General features: G+C 45.8%; 2 protein-coding genes across 2 annotated transcripts in view; both read left to right on the top strand.

Moving 5' to 3' along the window:
• LOC309807688 (forkhead-associated domain-containing protein 1-like) overlaps positions 1 to 22535 on the top strand; it is a 323120-nt gene that overhangs the window by 158856 nt on the left and 141729 nt on the right. The gene's annotated exons all lie outside the window — the stretch shown is intronic.
• Positions 1 to 22535, top strand: part of LOC309808016 (forkhead-associated domain-containing protein 1-like) — a gene marked incomplete at both ends in the record, with an annotated part of 87678 nt that overhangs the window by 27435 nt on the left and 37708 nt on the right. Inside the window, 3 exons of the mRNA XM_082628030.1 lie at positions 8588 to 8858; positions 17709 to 17818; positions 20901 to 21137. Coding sequence (XP_082484156.1) covers positions 8588 to 8858; positions 17709 to 17818; positions 20901 to 21137 — 618 coding nt within the window. The remainder of the gene's footprint in view (positions 1 to 8587; positions 8859 to 17708; positions 17819 to 20900; positions 21138 to 22535) is intronic.

The raw sequence follows: 22535 nt of genomic DNA, 5'->3' as shown, positions 1-22535 counted from the left end.
CCCGGTCAGGTAACTAAGATCCCACAAGTGCACAGCGAGTCCAAAAAACGAAATAAATGAAACTATGGAATGTCTTCCCTGAGTCACTTTTGAAGCAGAAATTTGGGGTTTGTAGTCTGAAGCCTGCTGTAGCTAGAGAACTATTTATCAAAGTTTCTCTAAGCAGCGTTTTACTACTTGTCTTATGATTGGTTCCTTGGTCTTAAATCATTCTTCTCTGGAGATGCTGCTTTACTTTTATAAGTTGAAAGGTAAATTTGGTGCATGATAACAGTCTGGTGGGTTTTATTTGAGCATGTCATAACCTTTAAAACAACTTTCACTCTGAGTACATAGTGATGCTTATGCTAAAGTCTCAGTAAGCATACTGTCCAGGAAATTTGATTGTTTGCAAGTATCAGAAAACCAACTAAAACTAGCCTAGGCAAAAAAAAAAAAAAAAAAAAAAAAAAAAAAAAAAGCTCATGGAACTGAAAAGGCCAAAAGCTGCAGCTTAGGCCCAGCTGGATCCAGGCGCCCAAATCATGGTCAGGAATCTGACTCTTTCTTCCCTGTTAGCTTCCCAATCTCAGACAGACTCTTGCCTCACCTGTAGGAAAGTGGCCACCAGCAGCCCCAGCATCCTACAAAGTAGCAGTTCCAGGGATAGAGCCAGCATCTTCATTGACAGTGGCTTGGATCACATGGCTTCCCCTGAAGCAATCACTGAGGCCAGGGGCCAGGAATGCTCTGATTGGCCAGGCCTGGGTTATGGTCTCACCCCTGGGGTGGAAGGGTCAGAGTTCTATGGACTCAGTATTGTCAGGGAAAGGGTGTCTTCCCTGCAAAAAAATTAAGGTGCCCATCCAGAAGATGGAAGAAATGGATGTGGCGGAGGCAAAAACAAAGAAGATGTCCATGACATTAGGAAGCATTCCTATTGCCTAAGTGGAGCCTTCCTAACAGGATTTGCCACTAGGGATCTGGGGGGAGGAAAATGATGAATAATCCACTTTTCCATTGGAAAGGTCCCAGGCCAGTCTCCAAGAAGCAGAGTTGCTCATTTCTCTCCTGTGGTGACTGGTGTGATGAGAAGCTCAGAGTCGGGGCCTTAGTTGTCCATCCCCAAGAAGGGTGGTGTTTCCACGTTCCTGGGACCTCTGAATAGGGCCCGTTGTTGAGGAGGATGTGGCTTTACTGTACCGGGGGTTGAGAAGCCAGCAACTGAGTGAATGACCAGAGAGTATGGTGCCCTTCAGAACAAAGCCTCTTTCTGGTCAAGCTTTGTCATCTCCTACCTGACCTTGTAGGATTTCCTCTACCCTGTGCTCTTACAGGTCCTGTGGGGACTTACTTATGTGATGAGAACTCCTGAGGCTGGGTGTTTTATATCAAAGGCGATTTCCCGAGAACAGTGAAGTGGAGGGCACGGGGCAGCAGACAGCCTCAGTCTCGACCTCTGCAGCAGAAACTCACACAAAAGGACCCCTGAGGCTGTGTTGTCACCAGATGTCTACAGGCGATGCAGATGACATCGGGGGAGGTGGAGACGGGAGCGCGGGCTGAACCCTTAGCATCCTGCTGAGACAGAACCCAGACTCGGCCAGGAACCGGGCCGCGTCCTGCTTCCTCTGGCAGACCACACCCTTTGTTACCAAATCAGAACCACGTTGCTCCTTCTCTGAACTTAGTTGATGATCATTCATTCATTCATTCATTCCGTCTCTCTATCTGGCAAGACCGAATTGAAGCAGGCCAAGTTTAGGGGTAGCAAAAGCTATTTGCAAAAATCCGGCTGTTTTCTCATTAGATTCTATTTCCCATTTTATGGACTGACCAGGAAGCTGATTAGAACTTGAAAGGAAAGGAAAAACCATAAGATTGAAGATTTACAAGAAAATGGGAAAATTAGATGGGCCAGATCTCCTTTAACACAGCTGGGAAAAACCCAAACGAATGGCTTTTCTGAACAGCTCAAAGGGACTTAATTCTTTTAAGTTCCAAAACCTAAAAATAATGTATAACTTGGCGGTTCTGTGTTCTAAATGTATAACCCTGATTTCTCACACTGAAGCCCCGTACGTGATTTACCCTTTTCTTGGGGACATAGAATTATTACCCGTCTCTGAGTTACGGTGACACCCCGGTAGCTGTTGAGATAAAGGCCATTTGTCCTGGCACCAAGTAGCACCCTCTCCTGGCTTCTGAGATCTACTGGCCATGTTTTCTAGTCTCCATTCTGTCTTTCCAGGTCCATGGCTCCTCCATGCTGGGGTCAGTGTGCTTGCTCGCCACCATCACCCCTACCCCCCAGGCCCTTCCAGACCATGGGAATTAAGCTCCACATCTATGTATGTTAAATTCTTCTGTAAGGAAGCCGGTCTCTTCTCCCTCCTTTATGTATTTACTCACTAATGTATCTATGTCAGTATGGATCCATGTATACTGATTTTACGCCTTGAATTATAATCCAATACTCATTAAATATTTCTTCGCTCAAATTCTTCCAGCCTTGGCCACTGGGAGCTCTTTCAGATTGCTTGCTGTGTCCTTGAGCATCTCCCCACCTTTTCGTTTTGGGCACTTGCTTACTCTCTGCTGTTACAAGATGCACCAGGCTTAGCAGGTGTTTTCCCCATCCCAGCCCCAGAATCAAAGTGCTTTTTATTTACACTCCATTTGCCAACTGTTCAGCTCAGTCAGCGAACACCTACCATGAGTAGCAGGCACTCTGCTGGGTGCCAGCACAGCCAGCAATTGGCTGGTAAATATTTAATGACCAGCTCTCTGGAAAAAGTAAAGTACATGGATGCATAGCATAAGGTTTACTGATATAAAGAATGTGTAGCACAGTCTATCCATGTAACAAAATATACAGTACTCTTTCTCGTAAATTCTGTATAGCCAGCTGAGTCTCACAGAATGCTTTCATTGACTTTAGGTGAACTCTTGTATCCATAGCCAATTTCTCATTGCAGTTGACGAATGAGAGAGTTCCCAACCTGAGCACTCGTGGGTATTTTTGGATATTTTGGATTTATGAATAATACAAGTGAAAAAAGAAAGACGTTAGAACTTCACATGTTCATCAGTGACATGAGTGACTTTGTTGCTGCATCAGATAATAATTTTTAAATACTGGAAGAACGTTTCCCCAATTTTTTGCTCTATTCATAACATAACGGCTAAGACACAACGTGCTTTTGTATAATCTGCATTGTTAACATTTTCTCCATTACCGTCTTAAGTCTAGGCAATCAACAAAACAAACAAACAAACAAAATCAAGCTCTATATGAACCACCATTATTAAACCTATTTATAAAACTTTTTAAAAACCAAGCCCTCATTTATAACATTTCCTGATTTCTATGGTGTAATACGCCCTCCACGGTCAATTTCAAGCTCCCAATGACACATCCCTGAATACAGAGCAGGAAAGAGGTGTGGTAAACACATTACTATGTAACATTTCCAACAGAAACATATAGTAGAGTGAAATAACCTCAAGAGCATAGGTAATAATAAAATAGAGTAAAATAATTAGGAAGGGGTGACTTTTAAGTTTGTATACCAATTGTTTCTGATATAATTTAATTGTAAACTTATGTAAGTTAATTCTTATTAATGGCTGTGTTTATCAACCAGTTGGCAAAATTCCTGGACATTTAACAATCGGTTCTCGTGAGCGGGTACCAGCTGGCCCCAGCACTCCTCTGGTACAGCAGTGAACATACCACAGGTCTTCCCGGATGGAGGCTGGGGTCCTCTGAGCTGCTTCCAGGGCGTGGCATGTACCAGAAGGAATAACACTTCCATAAGACAGTTGTCAGTGTTCCTAGAAAATCCCATTTCTAAGTAGCCCATGTGATGTCTTGTGTTTTTTCACACCATCTAATGTTCATTTCCTTTTTTTAACTTGGAAAATATCCTATCATTCACTAACCAATCGTCTAAGATCCGTTTGTGAGTATGGAAAGCAGGTAATAAATCATGACTTCGAGTAACCTAGAAGTCCTAAGAGCACAGGTATTGGAGTCAAATAGTGTCACCGCTTCCTGGGTGTGAGACCTTGGGCAAGTCATTTAACCTCTCTGAGCTTCAGTTTCTTAATCCACACAATGAGGGGTAAAATGCCTCCTGCAAGATTATTCTGGAGATCAGATGAGACCACATGCATTAAGTGCCCAGCACAGTCTGTGGCACATCTGTGGCTTCTCTACACAGTGGCTCATAGTCGTTGTATTGTCCACAATTACTTACAAATGGCAGAGCACATAACAAGCTCTCCAAGGGCAAGGTCTAAGTTTCCACCTTCTCTGCAGGCTCCAGGGCTTCCTGGCAGAATTCATGTGTACTGTAGGCACTCGATGTGCAAACTACTTCGAATGTTTTTTAGTGTGTCCCGTTCAACTTACACTCTTTTCACGGTTAGAAGCAGATATTGGGGAGATAACACAAAGAACAAATAGATAATTTGAAAGAAAATGGATAGTGACTTCTTGAGTAAATCATTGACCTGTGTTTATTAAAGCTAATATAAATTCAGCCGTGGATGTGGTCATGGTTAATCCAGGTGGTTGACAACCTGCTTTTTTTTTTTTTTTCGGTACACGGGCCTCTCACTGTTGTGGCCTCTCCCGTTGCGGAGCACAGGCTCCTGATGCGCAGGTTCAGTGGCCATGTCTCACGGGCCTAGCCGCTCTGTGGCATGTGGGATCTTCCCGGACCGGGGCACGAACCCGTGTTCCCTACATCGGCAGGCGGACTCTCAACCACTGCACCACCAGGGAAGCCCCAACCTGCTATTTTAAAGGTAGTATGGAAAAGAAATGAGGAGTATAACATACGCTACCTCAAAAACAAAACAAAAAACCCAACCATGGCAACATACCATATGGTCAGAGAACAGACACAAAGAAAGAGAAAAGGCATTAGCGTGTATTTTTAAACTAAAGTTTCTAAAAACAGACTTGAAGACTTCCCTGGTGACACAGTGGATAAGAATCCACCTGCCAGCGCAGGGGACACAGGTTCGAGCCCTGGTCTGGGAAGATCCCACATGTCACGGAGGAACTAAGCCCATGCGCCACAACTACTGAGCCTGCGCTCTAGAGCCCAGGTGCCACAACTGCTGAGCCCATGTACCCTAGCTACTGCAGCCCATGCGCCTAGAGCCCACACTCCGAAACAAGAGAAGCCACCACAAGGAGAAGCCTGCCCACCACAACGAAGAGCCCCCCGCTCGCCGTAACTAAGAAACCCTGCACGTAGCAACGAAAACCCAACACAGCCAAAAATAAACCGAATTAAATCTAAAATAAATAAATAATACAAACAGACTTGTTGATAACTGACCTTGACCCCATGCTTCCTGTACAGCCCAAAACCTTGACCTTCCCTCTGATAAAGCAAGCCAGCAAACTAGAGAAAACCAACTTTAACCATCCAACTAAAGCTACCCTCAACCAACACGCTTCAGAGAAAAAGAAAAAACCAAAACTTTATTTTTTTAATTTTTAACCCCGAAGACCTTGGAGTCTCTGCTGCGTTTATACATCTTTGGCTCCTTCCCCCTAGGGGCCCTATCGTTCGGGCTCTATGTGCTGCAAGCGACAGAAACCAGCTCTAGCCGGCCTCAGGGATGGAACACTTCAGGGTAGCACCCCAGGCAGGGCTCAAAACCAGCTTCCTTATTTTCCCCACCATGTTCACAGCAGCATAGTTATAATAGCCAAGAGGTAGAAACCACACAAGTGCCCATGACGCTTAATGAATAAACAAAATACACTCTAAACTATATAAATAAATGGAATATTATTTAGCCTTAAAAATGAAGGAAGGTCTTCCCTGGTGGCGCAGTGGTTGAGAGTCCACCTGCCGATGCAGGGGACACGGGTTCGTGCCCCAGTCCGGGAGGATCCCACATGCTGCGGAGCGGCTGGGCCCGTGAGCCATGGCCGCTGAGCCTGCGTGTCCGGAGCCTGTGCTCCACAACGGCAGAGGCCACAGCAGTGAGAGGCCCACCTATCACAAAAAAAATAAAATAAAATAAAAAGAAGGAAATTTTGACATGTTACAACATGGATGAACCTTGAGGGCATTATGCTAAGTGAAATACGCCAGTCACAAAAAGACAAGTACCATGTGATTTCACTTATTTGAGGTACTTGGTACTTAGAGTAGTCCAATTCATAGAGACAGAATGTTGGTCACCACGGGCTGGGTGGCGGAGGGAATGGGGAGTTGTTGTCTAATGGTTAATAGAGTTTACGTTTTGCAAGACGAAAAAGTTCTGGAGATCCATCTCACAGAAATGTGACTATACTTAACACCACTGAACTGTATACTTTAAAATGGCTAAGATGATAAATTTTATGTTGTAGGTTATTTACCACAATTTGAAAAATAAATAAACAGCTTCCCTCTCTCCATGTCTGGGCTCCACTCCCTCATGCTGGCTGCATTCTGAAGTCCCACCAGGTCACTCCAGATCCTGGTGTCCAGCCAAGTCTTCTTGGGTCTCCTTGGCTCTGATTGGATCACTTGCCCCACCACTGAACCAATCAGTATGTCCAGGGAGTGTGATTGGTTGATTGCTTAGCCCCACCCACAGCAATGGGCCAACAGATTGGGAGGGAGATTCCTGGAATTTCCAGAAGAGCCAGGTGGGTTGCGGCCTGTCCACTACGGCAGTGAACCACTTGAGGCATGAGATATGAGCACTCCCTTTAGCACCCTGGCAGTTAGTGGGCAGTGAGGCACATCTACCTGAGCATCCCAGCACAAAAGGGAATTCCTCCACACTACCCGTGGTCTCTCGATTTGTTTTCTATCAGGCGGGGGTAAAACATATTCAAATTTCCCCCTTCCCACCTTCAGCCCTTTCATTCGATAAATCTTTATTAAATCGATGAGGAAAGGTTGTAGGAATGATTGAGGCAAGACAGCCCCAGAGGAGAGGACGGGAAGGGATCGGATGGATGGAGAAGTGAGTGCAAGGCAGGAGCAGGACACCTCAGCTTCTGAAAGGAGAGAAAGGAAGAAAGCTTAGGTGGAGACCGAGGTGCCCACAGTGGAGAGAAATTCGGATCTTCATATAAGGTAACAGAGTTCTGGAACACTGCCAAGTCCGTTCCTGAAACAGGTTTCAACGGGGCCAGTGTCATCATAAATGCTGGGCAGGGGTCGCCAGGCAAGTGGAGTTTGATTTTCCCGAACAGTGTTCTCCCTGACTCCAAAAAAGTCTTCAGGGGAATTCACCGGATTCTTGACTTGGCTGGGAAAGACTGTAGCTAAAAGACTGGTTTGGGAACCTGAGTGAGTGGAGAACCTTCCTCTTGAATACAATCCAGCTGGAGCTATAGGAAGTTCTGTCTGCCAGTGCTCCTATTTCAGAAGCATTCTGTCCTGTTTCTCATTATGTGTCTGCAGTCTGCAGAAAGAGAAACGTGACCGCCACAGGCGGCAAACCTTTGAACTTAGCTTCTTCCTTGAAAAGTGTGTTTTTTTCTGCCAAGAGACTGGGGGCGGGGCAGAGGAGGGAGAGAGAGACAGAGAGGGAAAGAACTTTCCAGAACCCCAGTCCCACCACCCTCTCCACCACCACCTGAGCTTGGTGAAGTCCTTAACCTCTCCAAGCCTCATTTGTAAGCTAGGAATAAGGAGAGCTCCTCCCCTTCAGGGCTATGGTGAGAAATCGGTGAGTAATTACAATAAATGGTAGCATTCACGATGTCACGGTTTAACCACTAGGCTCAGGGAGGGATGGCCACAACAGCATTAACCAACACAAAGCCAGGTGTCAGCACCTCTCAGCATTTGCTTCTCCCGGTGTAGATGGATTTTGATGTGCTCTCTAATGAAAGTAGCTACAGACATCTTCCGCTGGATCAGATGAAAAAAGGTTCCCTCAATAGATATTTATAGAGCGTCTGCCACGAATCAGATGTGGCAGATGTTGAGGATCACAGGTTAATGAGCCAGTTGGGGTGCGAGCCAGTTGGGGTGCCTGCCACCCCAGAGCTCTCGGCTTCGGGGAACAGGTGGAATGGGAGTGCCAGGGAGACACACAGTGTGGATGTGTGTGTCCTGGAGAGCTGGGCTTGAATCTCGGAGATGTGTTCATTCATTCTTTCAACCAGTATTTAAGGACCTACTGTGTATGTGCCAAGGGTTTATTCTAGGAGCTGAGGATACGGTGCTGAGCAAGGTAGACAAAAAGCTGTCAGCCTCTCAGAGCTCAGAGGTGGCGTTGTACCAGCTCAGACGCTCACTGCCAAATCTGTGATCCTGGGAAAGTCACTATGTCTTGCTCAGCCTCGGGCTCATCACAGAGCATCAGGGGTATTAAATGAGGTAATGCATGTGAATCTCTTGACTGGGTGCCTGGCACGAAGGCTGCACCCAATAAATGGTGGTGCGATAGTGTGCAAGGTGACCCATGGTGGGGACCACCATCCCAAATTTGGGGAGAGTCTGGGAGGGCTTCCTGGGAGAAGTGACTTATACGCCGAAATCTAGGGCAGCAATTATGTCGCCGGGACAGAAAGGTGAAGACCACCCCAGCTGCTCGTAACCTCCCCTGACCCTCTTGTCTGCCCTTGCAGGTCTCCTTCCCATGGGTGAGGGGCCCAGCACCTTGGCCAAGGCCACAGCCACCTTGGGCCACCCAGCAACTGAACCAGTCACCCTCACCACCACAGACCCCCTTCTACCCGGGCATCTGGCCAGCGCCAGTGCAGAGGAGCTGGTCGCAGGGGTCCCCCGAGCCCCCCATGGTCCCACCAGCCTCCCACAGGCGGCCCGTGAGTGCCAGCGAGAAGATGTTCTCCTTCGTGGTGGACAGAGCCGCCCACAGCGTTCCCATCATCAGGCAAGGTACTCATGGGCGCTTCCTTGGCGGCTTAGGGGAGGGGCTTTTGCTAGGAGGATGGGTCTCAGTTTCTGCTTTCCCCTTTTTAAAAAATTTTTATTGAGGCGCAGTTGATTTACAGTGTTGTGTTAGTTTCAGGTATGCAGCACACTGAATCTGTTAAACATATACATGTATCCACTCTTTTTTAGATTCTTTTCCCATATAGACCATTACAGAGTATTGAGGAGAGTTCCCTGTGCTATCCAGTAGGTCCTTCTTAGTTATCTCTTTTATGTATAGTATTGTGTATGTCAATCCCTCTCTTCCAATTTATCCCTCCCCCCTCTTATTCCCGGTAACCATAAGTTTATTTTCTACATCTGTAACTCTATCTCTGTTTTGTAGATAAGTTCATTTGTACCTTTTTTTAGATTCCACATATAAGCAATATAGTATGTTATTTGTCTTTCTCTGGCTTTCGCTTATGTTCTCTGGTTCTGAAGTAGAACATAATCAATTGTGAAAAAATTGGGGAAAGCAGAAAGTTAGAAAACAGTAAAAGATAAGCTGTCACCCTTATCACCAGAATTCTCCCTGTTGACTTTTTGGTACAAACTCCTCCAAGACTGTGCTCTGCCCATCTGCACACGTCAGTACCTCTGTGGTGAGTGTGTGTGTGTGTGTGTTTGTACGTATATATGAATATATATGAATGTGTATCAGAATCTAAATTTATATACTTCGACTCAGATGTACAGACATATTGGTAACTGAAATCCCTCTTGCCTTAGGAGGTTTTTAAATATTTTATTACCATTTTACAGGTAAGAGGAGACTGAGGCTTATTGAGAAAATTACTTCTCCGGAGGTTATGTATTCAATCTAATCTAATCTAACGCTTTTCAGTCAAATTTAAGGCTGGTTATCTCAGTGACTGTCACTCACAGCCTGGTCACTTTGGGGACACACAGCCATCAGGGTTTCCTTCTCCCCCCCTCCCCCCCAAAAGGCCTCATGGCATTTGGGGAGGAGACTTCCTGTCTGTCACCATCCTCTTGGCCTTTCCAGCCTTACGGGCAGAGTAGCTGGGTCGAGTTAGTCCCTGGCATGATTCCCAGGTTTCTTCTGTGGCCACTGGTGTGAAGGTCCCATTCTCTGTTTTCTGCGTCCCAGCCCCAGACTCCTCTGAGTCCCCAGGTCGCTCGATGCCTCCACACCCTTCCCTGGTCTCACTCAAGACCACTCACCTAGTCACTTCCCTCAGCCATTCAAATAATAGTTATTATTCTGAAGCATACAGACTAAGGAGCAAATGAAAGTTATCTCTGCAGTTTACATCATCATCATCATTATCTAAGGAACGCTCATGTACCTACGACCCAAGTTAAGAAATTACTCAGCCATTTCCCCCCAGCATTTTAATGTGAAAACTTTCAAACATACAGCAAAGCAAAAAGAATTTTAGAGAGCAGCTCTCCTCCTAATTCTACCCCTAACACTTTGCTGTACTCTTTATTTCATTTCTGTCTACCCACCCTTCTTGTCCTGCATTAATCCATCTTATTTTTTGGATGCATTTCAAAATAAATAGCACACATCTGTAGTCCTCCCCCTAAATGTTTTAGCACATATACCATTAACTAGAATTCAACATTTTTTGTCTCCTTCATGTAAAATGAACACACAATGTGTATTAGTTATCATGATTGCATAACGAATTCTCCCCAAACGTAGCAGCCTAAAGCAAAAATCAAACATGTGTTATCATCTATACGGTTTCTGTGGGTCAGGAATTTGGCAGCAGCTTAGCAGGACGGCTGTGGCTCAGGGTCCCTCGTAAGGCTGCAGTCATCTGAAGGCTTGACCTGGGCCGCAGGATCCACTTCCAAGATGGCGTGCTCACATGGCTGTCAGCAGGAGGCCCCAGCTCCTCACCACATGGGCCTCCCCAGAGAGTGGCTCGAGCATTCCCATGACACGGCAGCTGCTCCTCCTGAGCAAGTGATCCTGGAGGACAAGATGGAAGTGGCAACATCTCTTGTGACTAAGCCTCAGAAGTCATGCTCTGTCATTGCTGCAATATCCTGCTGGTTACACAGGGCGTCACCCTCCAGTGTGGGAGAAGACTACACACGGGCCTGAAGACCAGGAGGCGGGGATTTTCAGCAGTTATCTTGGAGGCCGGCTACCACAGCCTGCCCTCGGGTCCTCAATGATTCACACTCCTCCTCCTCTCTCCCGAGGCCCCCCAAAATCTCACCCCAGTAACAGCATCGGCTCAAATTCCAGAATCTCGTCTAAATCAAGTCCAGGTACAGATGGGGCTCATGGGTGTAGTACCTTATGTTCAGCTCATCAAGTACTACTTCCAGAAATCTGAAGACCTCTGAACAAAGGGTCTGTCCCTCACACACCCAGCACATATTGGTGGGACAGACATAGCATCACTGCTACATACACTCCTCTTGTTCCAAAAGAAGAAAAACAGGAAACACACAGGAGTCCCTGGCCCAAAGCAGTTCTGAAGTCCAGCTGGGAAAATATCGGCAGTTCCTTGACTGGGCTTCAGTCCAACTCTTGTCCAGAAATGACTTTCCAGGGCTCTGGGCTCTGCCCCCAGGTCCCTGAGTTCCGCCTTCTGAGTCGTCCTCCCTTTCCTATGAAAGGTGTCCCATGGATGTGGCTGCATAGTTTTATAGCCTGCTTCCTGCCTGTAGAAGCTTGGGGGTCCAGACGCTTCTTTGACTTTTGTGGGTCTCTGTCAGTCTGAGTTGGCAGTGCTTCTTATTGGGGTTCATCCTATTAGGCAAAACCCACGCCCAGAGATATTTTTGGAAACAAGCCCTTCCACCATGGGCTTCTGCAAAGACTGACAAAGAACCGAAGCTTCTTAGAAGCCCAGTTCTTGGACCGAAGGGTTCTCTTGGATACTGCCCTGGATCTGTATTCTTAACAAAGGATTTTACAACCACACCCTCAGCTTCTTCTCTAGACTGTGTTTTCTTGAGAGCGCCCTTAATTTGATCTTTGCCCAGAACCTGTTTCTTACATTTCATTTGCAACGTGGAGAGGCGGGGAATTTTCAAGCCCAGAGCATTGCCCTGGTTTAACAGCCCTTCCTTTAACTGTCTCTCCCCTTCACATTTCACTATAAGTAGCAAGAAGTAACCAGGCAGCACCTTCCAAGACTCTTTCTGGAACTCTCTTTAGCTAGACCATTCAGCCTCATCACAAACATTTTCTACCTTCCTCATGACCACAGGCAACGTGTTAGGAAACCTCCTGCCACCACCTAACAAGGATCCCTTAACCACAGTAACATTTTCCTCACTTTCCTGGAACCCTTCCCTCACTGCCTCCTCAAAGGCCATCAGAGCTTCTACTAAGACTATTGAGGCTTTCTCAAAGACTCTTGGCCAAAGTCCTCCAGCTTCTGGCCACTGTTCCATCCCAAACCACTCCACATCGTAGGGTTTTTGTTAAATTTTGCACCACTCCTGGTGCCCAAACCTGTATTTGCTACTTATTGTTGCATAACAAATTACTGCAGGATGTAATGGCCTAAAACAACAGTAAACATTTATTATCTCATAGCTTCTCTGAGGCAGGAAGTTGGGAATGGCTTAGCTGGGGGATTCTTGCTCAGGATTCTTCATCAGGTTGCAGTAATGGTGGTGGCTGGGCCGTGGTCTTCTGGAGGCTTGTCTGGGGCTGGAGGACCCACCTCTAGGATGGGTCACTCCCATGGCTTTTGGTAAGAGGCCTCAGTTCTTCACTAAGTGCACCTCTCCATACGTTGCTTGAGCATCCTCAAGCTGCCAGCTCCTCCAGACAAGTGGTCCTAGAGAGTGAGGCAGAAGCTGCAATGTCTTTTATGATCTAACCTCAGGAATCAAACTGTGTCATTTCTGCAATATCCTTGGTTACATAGAGAAGCTTTGTTACGGACTGAATTGCATTCCCCCAAAATGCATATGCTGAGGCCTCAATCCCAATATCGCAGAATGTGACCATATTTGGAGATAGTGTATTGAAATAGATGAGTAAGTTCAAATGAGATGATTGGGTGGGCCCTAATCCAAGGGCTGGTGTCCTTGTAAGAAGAGAGAGAGAGACGCCAGGGATGCACGTGCACAGAGAAAAGGGCATGTGAGGACACAGCAGGAAGGTGGCCGTCTGCAAGCCAAGGAGAGAGGCCTAACCCTGCCCACACCTTGATCTTGGACTTCCAGCCTCCAGAACTGTGAGAAAATGAATTTCTTTTGTTAAGACCTCCTGTGGTGTTTTGTTATGGCAGCCCCAGCTAACTAATATAAAGTCCATCCAGTATTGGAGAGGATGATGCAAGGGTCTGAATACCAGGAGACAAGAATCAGTGGGGCCATCTTGGAGACTGGCTACCACACCATGAAAGGTGTAGATCTTGAGTGTGCTCATTGAGTTTTGGCGGTCGTGTACACCTATGTAACCCAAACTCCTATCAAGATATAGAACATTACCATCACCCCAGAAAGTTCCCTCATGTCCCTCCCCAGTCAATTCCCAGCCCCAGGCCCCAGAGGCACCCACTCTTCTGAATTCTCTTCCCGCCATGGATTAGATATTCCTGTTCTAGAATCTCAAGTACACAGAACCATGTAGTACATGTTCCTTTGTGGAAGGCTTTTTTCACTCAGCATAGTATTTCTGAGATTCATTCATTTTGTTGTATGGATCATGTTCTGTTTTATGAACATATATACAGGGTTTTTGGGGTTGTTTTTTTAATGCATCCTTTGGACACATGGCACATGGGCTGTTTCTTTTCTTTTTTTCACTCCGCCATTTAAATTTTTCCACTGTAATCACCGGTTTCTCCAGTGCCATTTTGAACTTGGGGCTTCTCTAAAGGACTTGCATCCCCCCTGGAGAAATGAAGGAAGAGTCGTATGGCTTAGATTCCCTCACATCTACCTGGGCTCTATCTCCTCAGCCTCTCAGCCAGGTCTCATGTTTCCAAACGTTTACCCTCGTTCCCCTGACACACTCCCCATCCTCAGAAAAGGACTTTTATCTTCCCGTGTCATGGGGAGTTCCTTTCTGTCTGGGCCTCTCTACTCCACGCTTTAGAGAAAACTCTGTGCCCCAGTCCTCCACGCTGTCTCTTGACAGAAAACACCTCTTTTTAAGGGTTCCGAGAAAGCTCTTTCCTCTCTTAGCAAAGCTGGGCTCTTCCAATTAAATTGGTTTACTGTTAGACTGTCACCTTGCTTTAGACTTGAAAAATTCTATTTGAAAACCCAAAGCCAAGGATTTATTTACTGCAGATCAGGTCAGGGTTTCTCAATCTTGGCACAGTGACAGGTGGGTCGCATAACTCCTTGTTGAAGGATCTGTCCTGTCCACTGTAGAGTGTTTAGCAGCATCCCTGACTCCTACCCACCAGAGATACCAGTAGCAACACCACCACCACCCCCCTAACTGTGGTTCTCAAAAATGTCTCCAGACGTTGTCAAAAATCAGAACGTCATTTTGCCTGGGGGAAAACTCACCCTGTTCTAGTTAATACTCATCCTTCCTGTACCACAAGGCAATAAAACGTCAGCTCCAAGGCCAAATATTAATGGCAAGAGCTCATGGGAGGTGGGGAAGAATTACTGAGAAAAGAAAATATGTGGAGTGACTTATTAAAATAGCATCTTGATTCATATATATATATATATATTTTTTTCCCAATAATGGGATCATATGAACCTAACATAGGTAACCTTCTTTTTTTTTCTTTTTTTGGCCGTGCCGCTCAGCTTGCAGGATCTTTGTTCCCCAGCCAGGGATGGAACCTGTGCCCCCTGCAGTGGAAGCACAGAATCCTAATCACTGGACTGCCAAGGAATTCCCTACCTGATTTTTAAAATTCAATAATATGTCATAAACATCTTCCCACTTCAATACATTGACTACATAGTGGTTAAAAGCATAGGCTCTGAATCCAACAAACTTAGGCTCATCCCTTGACTCTACCACTTACCAGCTGTGTGTCCTTGAGCAGGTGACTTGACGTCTCTGTGCCTCATATCTCTCACGTATAAAATGGAGATGGGAATAATAATGCCTATCTCACTGGGTTGTTATGAAGACGAAATCGTATCCTGCGTGTAAGTGCTGAGCACAGCGCCTGGTGCATAGCGAACATTCAGTAAATATTAAAATATTTAATATTTTATTATTTAAATTTTAAATTTTACAATCTTAATAATTTAAATATTTTAAAATTTTAATATTTAAATTTTAAATATTAAAATTTAAAAATTAAGTTATTACCTAACCATGATTGTTATTTAACTTTTATTTACAACTTACAATGTCTGAAAGACACAGTTAAGGTGCACACATACTGCCCCTGCTGCAGACTGGTGATTATTGGAGCGCACCAGGACAGCTGGGGGTTGTTAAAATATTAAAGTAACTCCCCTGCCTTTTGGCCAACAGCTCATGCCCGAAAATTCTTAAAGTGCCTGCATCCCCATATCCGCCGTCCCACCGCCCCAGCCCTCCCGACTCTCCCTGGGGCTTCTCCCCACTGGGACCTCCGAAGGATCCAGCATCTAGAGTTAAGCCGGTTTGGCCATACATGGCCCTTAGGTTCTTTTTGATAAATAACAGTAGCCGGTAAAGAAGTTTGGGGCAGGTGAGGGGTAACTTCTCCCGCAGCTCCCTGCCTGGGTGTAAGGAAAGCAAGTCTCAGAGCAAATTCTAGCCCCACAAAGACTTTGAGTAAACACACCTTCCCCAGTAAAGGGACCCCATCGATCAGCCTGTTCTGTAAGTTTGATGAAGTCCCCCCTCCGGCCATCATCTTGCAGGGAAGCGTCCCTCAAGACAGCCACGACAGGGTCGTAGAGGCAGCCGGAGTCACCCCTAGAGATGGCATCAGACGCCAGAACTCTAAGCTGAGACTGGACAGGGGCCCAGTTAGGGTCAGACCCCGAGGCCCTCCCTGGGGACACAGGCCAGGCAGTACCTTCCTCCAGTGAGAGCCGATTTCTTGAGGAATCTGAAAACAGATGAAATCTTCCTCCTGAAAACTCAGTTTCCAAATTGAGATACACAATCAGTGTAAAATAAACCCCAGATTTCAAAGGCTTCATGCCTCGAAGAAAAAGAATATAAAATATCTCCATATTTTTTGTCGATTACGTGTTGAAATGATGCTTTTTAATGTATTGGGTTAAATAAAATTGATCATTAAAAATTCCTCTCTTCTTTTTACCTTTTTAACGTGACTACGAGAAAATTGAAAATTGCATTCTGTAGCTCCCTTTATTTCTCTATCAGGCACTGCTGCTATAGTCAGTTAGGACTTAGCTGCTCAGGATCCAAGAGAGTCAGATGGGGGCAGTGAGCTTCAAATAAAAGTTTTCTAATCATGGACCTAGTTGGGGAGGTGGAGGGAGAGAAAATGGGCAGCTGCTGAAGTTCCAGGCCCTTGTGTTCCTCGCGCCCCAGGAAACACTGTGGCCAGGGCTGCTCATTCAACACGCAAGGCTGTGCATTCTCTGGGCACCACAGGCCATCAGCTATGTCCACTAGAGGTTCTGGGGTCCACAAAGAGGTTTGAGACCTGGCTGGGGGGCAGGAATCTTTGACTCTAAAATGCATAAATAAAAAATACAGAAGCAAAATGAATAAATGATGAATGTCCACAAACATGACAGTGCGTGCTTCATTCATCATTAATGTTAATACTCATTAAAGTTTCATCACCACTGAAAACAATTTGTTCAGTTTCTCACTTCACAAGAAGATAAGAATGTGCAGTGACTGTCCAAAAACCATAGTCACTTGGAAATTTAAAATATGCTGCTTGGGCCCAAGTGATCTCACACGTAGAATTATAGAAATCTTTACAAACGTTTCTACACCAATAAAAAGAAATGTATTCAGTGTTGATGTGAGTGAATTGCGAGATGTCTGATGTGATACAGAGTGGGGTCCCCAAACACAATGCCATAATCCCTGAAAGTCATATAAAAAGGCCTTGTAATACTAGGGTAAATAAGAAAAAATATAGGAAAGCTTAAATGGCTATCAAGTGGATCCTAGTTAAACACGTTTGGCACACTTGGACAATGGACCACAATGCTACCCTGGAAAAGAACCAAGTACAGCCTCAAATACTGACATGGGAAGATGTTTTTGATATTGTTAGCTGAAAAGTAAGCTGGATAAGAATCTCTGTCATGTAAATGCATTTTTGTTTTTTGAAAAGATATGACTGCAATAAAAAATATATAGCTAATGTTTAGTGCTAAATGCTCTACTTGAGGGGTCAGCAAACTTTTCCTGTAAAGAGCCAGATAGTAAATACTTTAGGATTTGTGGGTCACATGGTCTCTGCTGCAACTACTCAGCTCTGCCTTTGTAGCTGGAAAGCAGCCATAAATAATATGTAAATGATCACTGTGGCTATGTTGCAATAAAACTTTATTTACAAACATAGGTAGAATTCCAGATTTGGCCGCAGGGCCATAGTTTGCCAACCCCTGCTCTATATCATTATTCTATTTAATCTCCAGATAGCCCTTTATAGCCGAGACTATCAGTGATCCTAAATTATGTATGTGGAAACGAAGGCTTAGAAAGAGCAAATGACTTGCCCAAGGTCATCAGCTCTTATGCGGCATAGAAAAAAGTCTGGAAAGAGACACACCACAGTGCATCAGTGCAGTTAACTCTGGGGAAGAGAAATGAGGCAGCTCTTACCCTTTCCAGTCCTACTGTAATGCTTTCAGTGCATAAGTCTCATGAATGTGAAGGTTAATCTGAAAATATTTTTTAAGACTTTGGGGAAACTCACAGTCTCCTCTGCATTCTCTGTTGATCTTGTGTGTTAGTGTGGACCAACGCGGCAGAACTGTCGGAACAATCAGTGGCCGAGGAAATTCCTGGGGCAGAGCCCTACAGAGAAATTTTTGTGGACCAGGACCTGGCCCAGTACGATAAGGTGAGGGGTCTCAGGGAAGCACAGAGCTACAGCAGCAAGAGGGACCATGGAGAGATTGCCACTGCCTCTTGTTCTCTGTGTCTCAAGGACTGTCCCTTTTTCCTACTTCCAAGAAACCACCTCTTCCTCCCAAGACATTCAGCCAGTGGCCACTGCTCATTTTATCCCAAATAACATCTACAACTACAAGGTACTGAGCACCTACTGTGTGCTGGGCCATGTCCTGTGCACTTGACATTTATTAGCTCGTTAATCTTCACCATCTTCAAACTAGATTTTATCAGCCTCACTTTGCAGATGAGGAAACTGAAGCTCAGAGAGGTTCAGTGATGTGTTCACGGCTGCCCAGTGCAAGGAGCAGTGTTAGGATTCAAAGCGAGGTCTGGTTAGCTTCTCAGCGGGTACTTCTAACTCCCACACAGTAATCACTTGGTCAACCTTCAGTGATGGAACAGTGATGCAAAAACACGTTCCTTGCAGGAGGACGTGAGCCCTGAAGTCAGGGAGGCGTGGGCCGAGAGACTCGTTAAAGAACCAGAGAGGTTTAAAGCAGGGATGCGAGCAGAACAGGAGGATTCAAGCCATCCTGGGAAGGGCCCAGGTCAATTTCTCCCCACTTAGACACGACATGAAAGTTACTCTAAAAGAAGCAGTCTATAATATCTCGCTTTCCTTCAGGGCCAGGGCCTGCTCCTGCAGCAATTCTCAGAGTTTGTGAGGAGCAGACCTACCTGGGGTTCTTGTCAGACACGGAAATCCAAACCTTCAGAAGGCAGGGGTTCCAACCCAGGCATCCTGGACCAGACTCTGAAAAATGTTGCAGAAAGGCGAGAAGCCACACTCAGATTCTGTATTTATCTCTGTGTAACAAGCCATCCCAAAACTTAGCGGCTTCCAACAGCAATTCATTATTCCCCAGAATCTATGGGTTGACCTGGAAGGTTCCTTTGCTCGTGTCCCCTGGCCTCACTCATGCGGCTTCAGTAAGCCGCTGGCTTGGCCAGGCTGGTGGTCGGTCTCCATTGGCCTCCTTCCCACATCTAGGGCCTCAGCCAGGACGCCTGGACTGGTGCGCCCCTTTGTGCATGTGGTTTTTCATCACAGCACGGTGGTCTCGGGGTTCCCAGGGGGCCAGAGCAGAAGCTGCACAGCCTGTAAGAACTTGCCTGGAGATCATGCAGCATCACTTCCATTCCATTCCGTTGGTTAAAGCTAGTCACGGGGCCAGCCCAGACTAGAGGGTGGGGAAATAGACTGGATGGCAAAACTGCAAAGTATTTGTAGCCATTTTTCAACCTGCCTCAATTTTAACTTGGAAATATAGTGCAACCACTATAATTTTTTCTATTTATAGAAAATTTTTATAAGCCATTTATCATTTTTTCTATTTATAATAGAAAGAATTCTTTCTCTTTATAAGTCGTTTATACCCTGACTTGCCAGGACTCCTTCAAGTGACAATAAACAAATTAGCTTGAGGGGGAGCATCGATTAGCTCATCTTATTGGAAAATTTAAAGGGCCACTAGCTTCAGGTATGGCTAGATCCAGGAGCTTGAATAATGTCATCAGAACACCTCCCCACTACCAACTTCTCCCCTCTGTTTCCCTCAGTGTCTGGCTTTCTTCATAAGGCTGGCTTTGTGTGTTAGAAAAGACAAACTCAGGCAAACAAGCCTACATGATCCAAAAGGAGGCAAGATCCTCTCCCTCTGTAATCGATGTGTGAAATCTCTGATTGACCAGCTTGGGCCACATGCACATGGGGAGGTGGGACAGGAAGGAGCAGGGCACATGACTGACAGTCCTACCCAGACCAAATGGAAGGAGGAACACTCCCTCCAAGAAGGGCAAGGGGACTCTCAGCAGGAAAGCAGAACCCACAGCTGTCCACTGCCCTCTGCAAACTTCTTATATTCCAGCACTGGCACGGGGCCTGGCACTTAGTTGCTGCCCGATGAATGTTTGTTGCATGAGAAATGAATAAGCACCTGGCTGATCATAACAGGGTGAAACAGGGGAAACTGCCCAGGAGTAGGGAATATGTCTGATGCTCTCTCTTGAAGTTTTGCCACCAACTTTCACAAGGACCCAAAGGAAGGCCCCTGGCAGCAGCTGGCAATGTCAGACAGGCTTTCTCATGAGCAAGACCCTGTCCTTCCCCAGGTCACGGAGCTAGCAGGTTGTGAGGCTGACTGGACGGCTCTCCTGGGAATGAGCTGGCCCAGAAATTGCCCGTTTACCTCCTCCCGTGACTGCTTTGGAAAAGGCCTCTGGGGAATTTTTTCTTCTTCTTCTTCTTCTTCAGTTTTTCTGACATTTTATTGATAACGTCTGGTGAGAAGTTTGGGGGAATTTTTTTTTCCTTTTTTGGAAAACCTAACCAATTCTTTGGCTGCAGAGCTTTATCACTGGAGAGATGGAGGACAGGGTTAATTATACCTGTGGGTACAGTCTACCAGCAATTTTGTTTTTCCAGCCGAAAGTTGACATGAGCCCATGCAAATAAATCAGTATTCCTGTCTCATTTACTTTCCAGATTGAGTTACCTGGAAAAAATTCATACATGAATAGCCAAAAGAGGCAGGAAATATTAGAAGAGAGGAAAGGGAAAACAAATAGTTCAGAATGTTTTAAGTTAAAACAAATAACCCTCATTATAGGCAGAATGTGGTCAAACAGAATGTTGTTTTCCTAACTACCTTTCCTAGGTCCCCAGTGTGCTAGGCTGAATATTATAAATGAAAACACTCTAAGTAAACTTTCTAGCAACAAAAGTTCCCAAGTGGGATGGTTGTTCTTAATATGAAAGTCTAATTCTCGGGGAGAGGAAAGTTTCCGTACCTGTGAGGTATAGACATCCATTACAGGAGTCTATATACAATTACCTCATTTTAACCCAATTCTTGTCTCTATGAGATTTTCGAAGTGACAGAGATAGCCTTGAAAGTCTGCTTTTTCCCTCCCTGCCTGCCCTCACCTTCCCAAAGAATGATACCATATTTTTCCTGTCTTTCTTTAAATGGGCTCAGCCTTACACCCAGACCCACACCTAGTAAATTTCCCATCTGTCCTCCACCCAGGATGAAATAATTTGGCTGCTGGGAAAAGAAGTCAGCCGTCTCTCCGATTTTGAACTTGAATCTAAATACAAAGACACCGTGATAGCAAGCCTGCAGAACCAAGTGGCCAACCTGAGCCAGAAGCTGTTGGAAACAGCTGCCTCCAGGCAGAAGGAGAGGGTGATCCCGCCCAAGTTTCAGGTTCTGCATGAAGAGGACGATGCCCAACAGAGAGAGATCCAGAGCTTGAAAAACCAGGTAGGGCTCAGAGACAAGTGGGTCGGGGCCTTGGGGTCACAACACAGGGTGACAGCTCTCAGGTAGAGCCTGGGGGGAGCCACCCGGGTAGTTAGAAATGGGCAGTCAGCACAGCATGGTGAGGAGTACAGTTCCAGGGAGTGGAGGGTTGGCAAGTTTCTAGCCTTGTAAGAACAATATTAGATTTGATTAAGTGCCTACCATGTTCAGGCCCCGGTGCAGGTGCTTTGGGTGCATTAGCTTATTTATTTATTTACTTACTTATTTAATTTATTTATTTAATTTATTTATTTATGGCTGCATTGGGTCTTCGTTGCTGTGCACGGGCTTTCTCTAGTTGCAGTGAGCAGGGTCTACTCTTCACTGTGGTGCATGGGCTTCTCATTGCAGTGGCTTCTCTTGCTGCAGACCATGGGCTCTAGGCACGTGGGCTTCAGTAGTTGCAGCATGAGGGCTTCAGTAGCTGTGGCTCGCGGACTCTAGAGTGCAGGCTCAGTAGTTGTGGCCCACGGGCATAGTTTCTCCACAGCATGTGGGATCTTCCTGGACCAGGGCTCGAACTCCTGTCCCCTGCATTGGCAGGGGGATTCTTAAACACTGCACCATGAGGGAAGTCCCCTCATTAGCTATTTAAACCTCAGTCTTCTGACAGATGCCATTCTACAGATGAGGAGACTGAGGCACGCTCAGAGATGCCCAGAAGCTTGTTACAGCTTGCACAGCAAGTGAGAGACAGTGATGTGATTTGGGCTCAGCTCTGCCACCTTGTACACCTCATGCTTTCACATCCACTTTGCATTTCCACCCAACTCCTGTCGCTTCAGTGACCACTTCTCACACCCACCCGGACCCAGCCAGAAAGAGCTGGAGATGGGGAGAAGGAACCCCACAGTGTTCCAAACACTGAGGCCTTTATCAAACCCTGAAGGCAGCTGCTGGTTCATTTATAGGGAATTTCACCAAAAAATCTCCACCCAGAATGTCTGGGTTTACCAGTCAACTTCCTTCCTCCTGAAACTAAATCCAAAAGAAAAAAAAATTTTTTTTTAAGTTTTAAAGAACTACTTTAAAATTGGCCACTGATCTTGTACATAAATTATATCTCAACAACGTTGATAAAAAAGCAATTGGTCATTGATGAATTTTGGCCTCAGTGCATAATTCTGCTTAAAACCGTAGTCAGATTTGGTTCAACATGACGGAGTAGAAGGACATGCTGTCACTCCCTCTTTCGAGAACACTGGAATCACAACTAACTGCTGAACAATCATCGACAGGAAGACACTGGAACTCACCAAAAAAGATACCCCACATGCAAAGACAAAGGAGAAGGCGCAAAGAGACAGTAGGAGGGGCGCAAACCCAATAAAATCAAATCCCATCACTGCTGGGTGGGTG

The sequence above is a fragment of the Mesoplodon mirus genome (assembly GCF_964341445.2).
Source record: "Mesoplodon mirus genome assembly, chromosome: 7".
Lineage (NCBI taxonomy): Eukaryota > Metazoa > Chordata > Mammalia > Artiodactyla > Ziphiidae > Mesoplodon > Mesoplodon mirus.
Note: the sequence above shows the minus strand (reverse complement) of the source record. Positions and strands in the feature narration are given on the sequence as shown.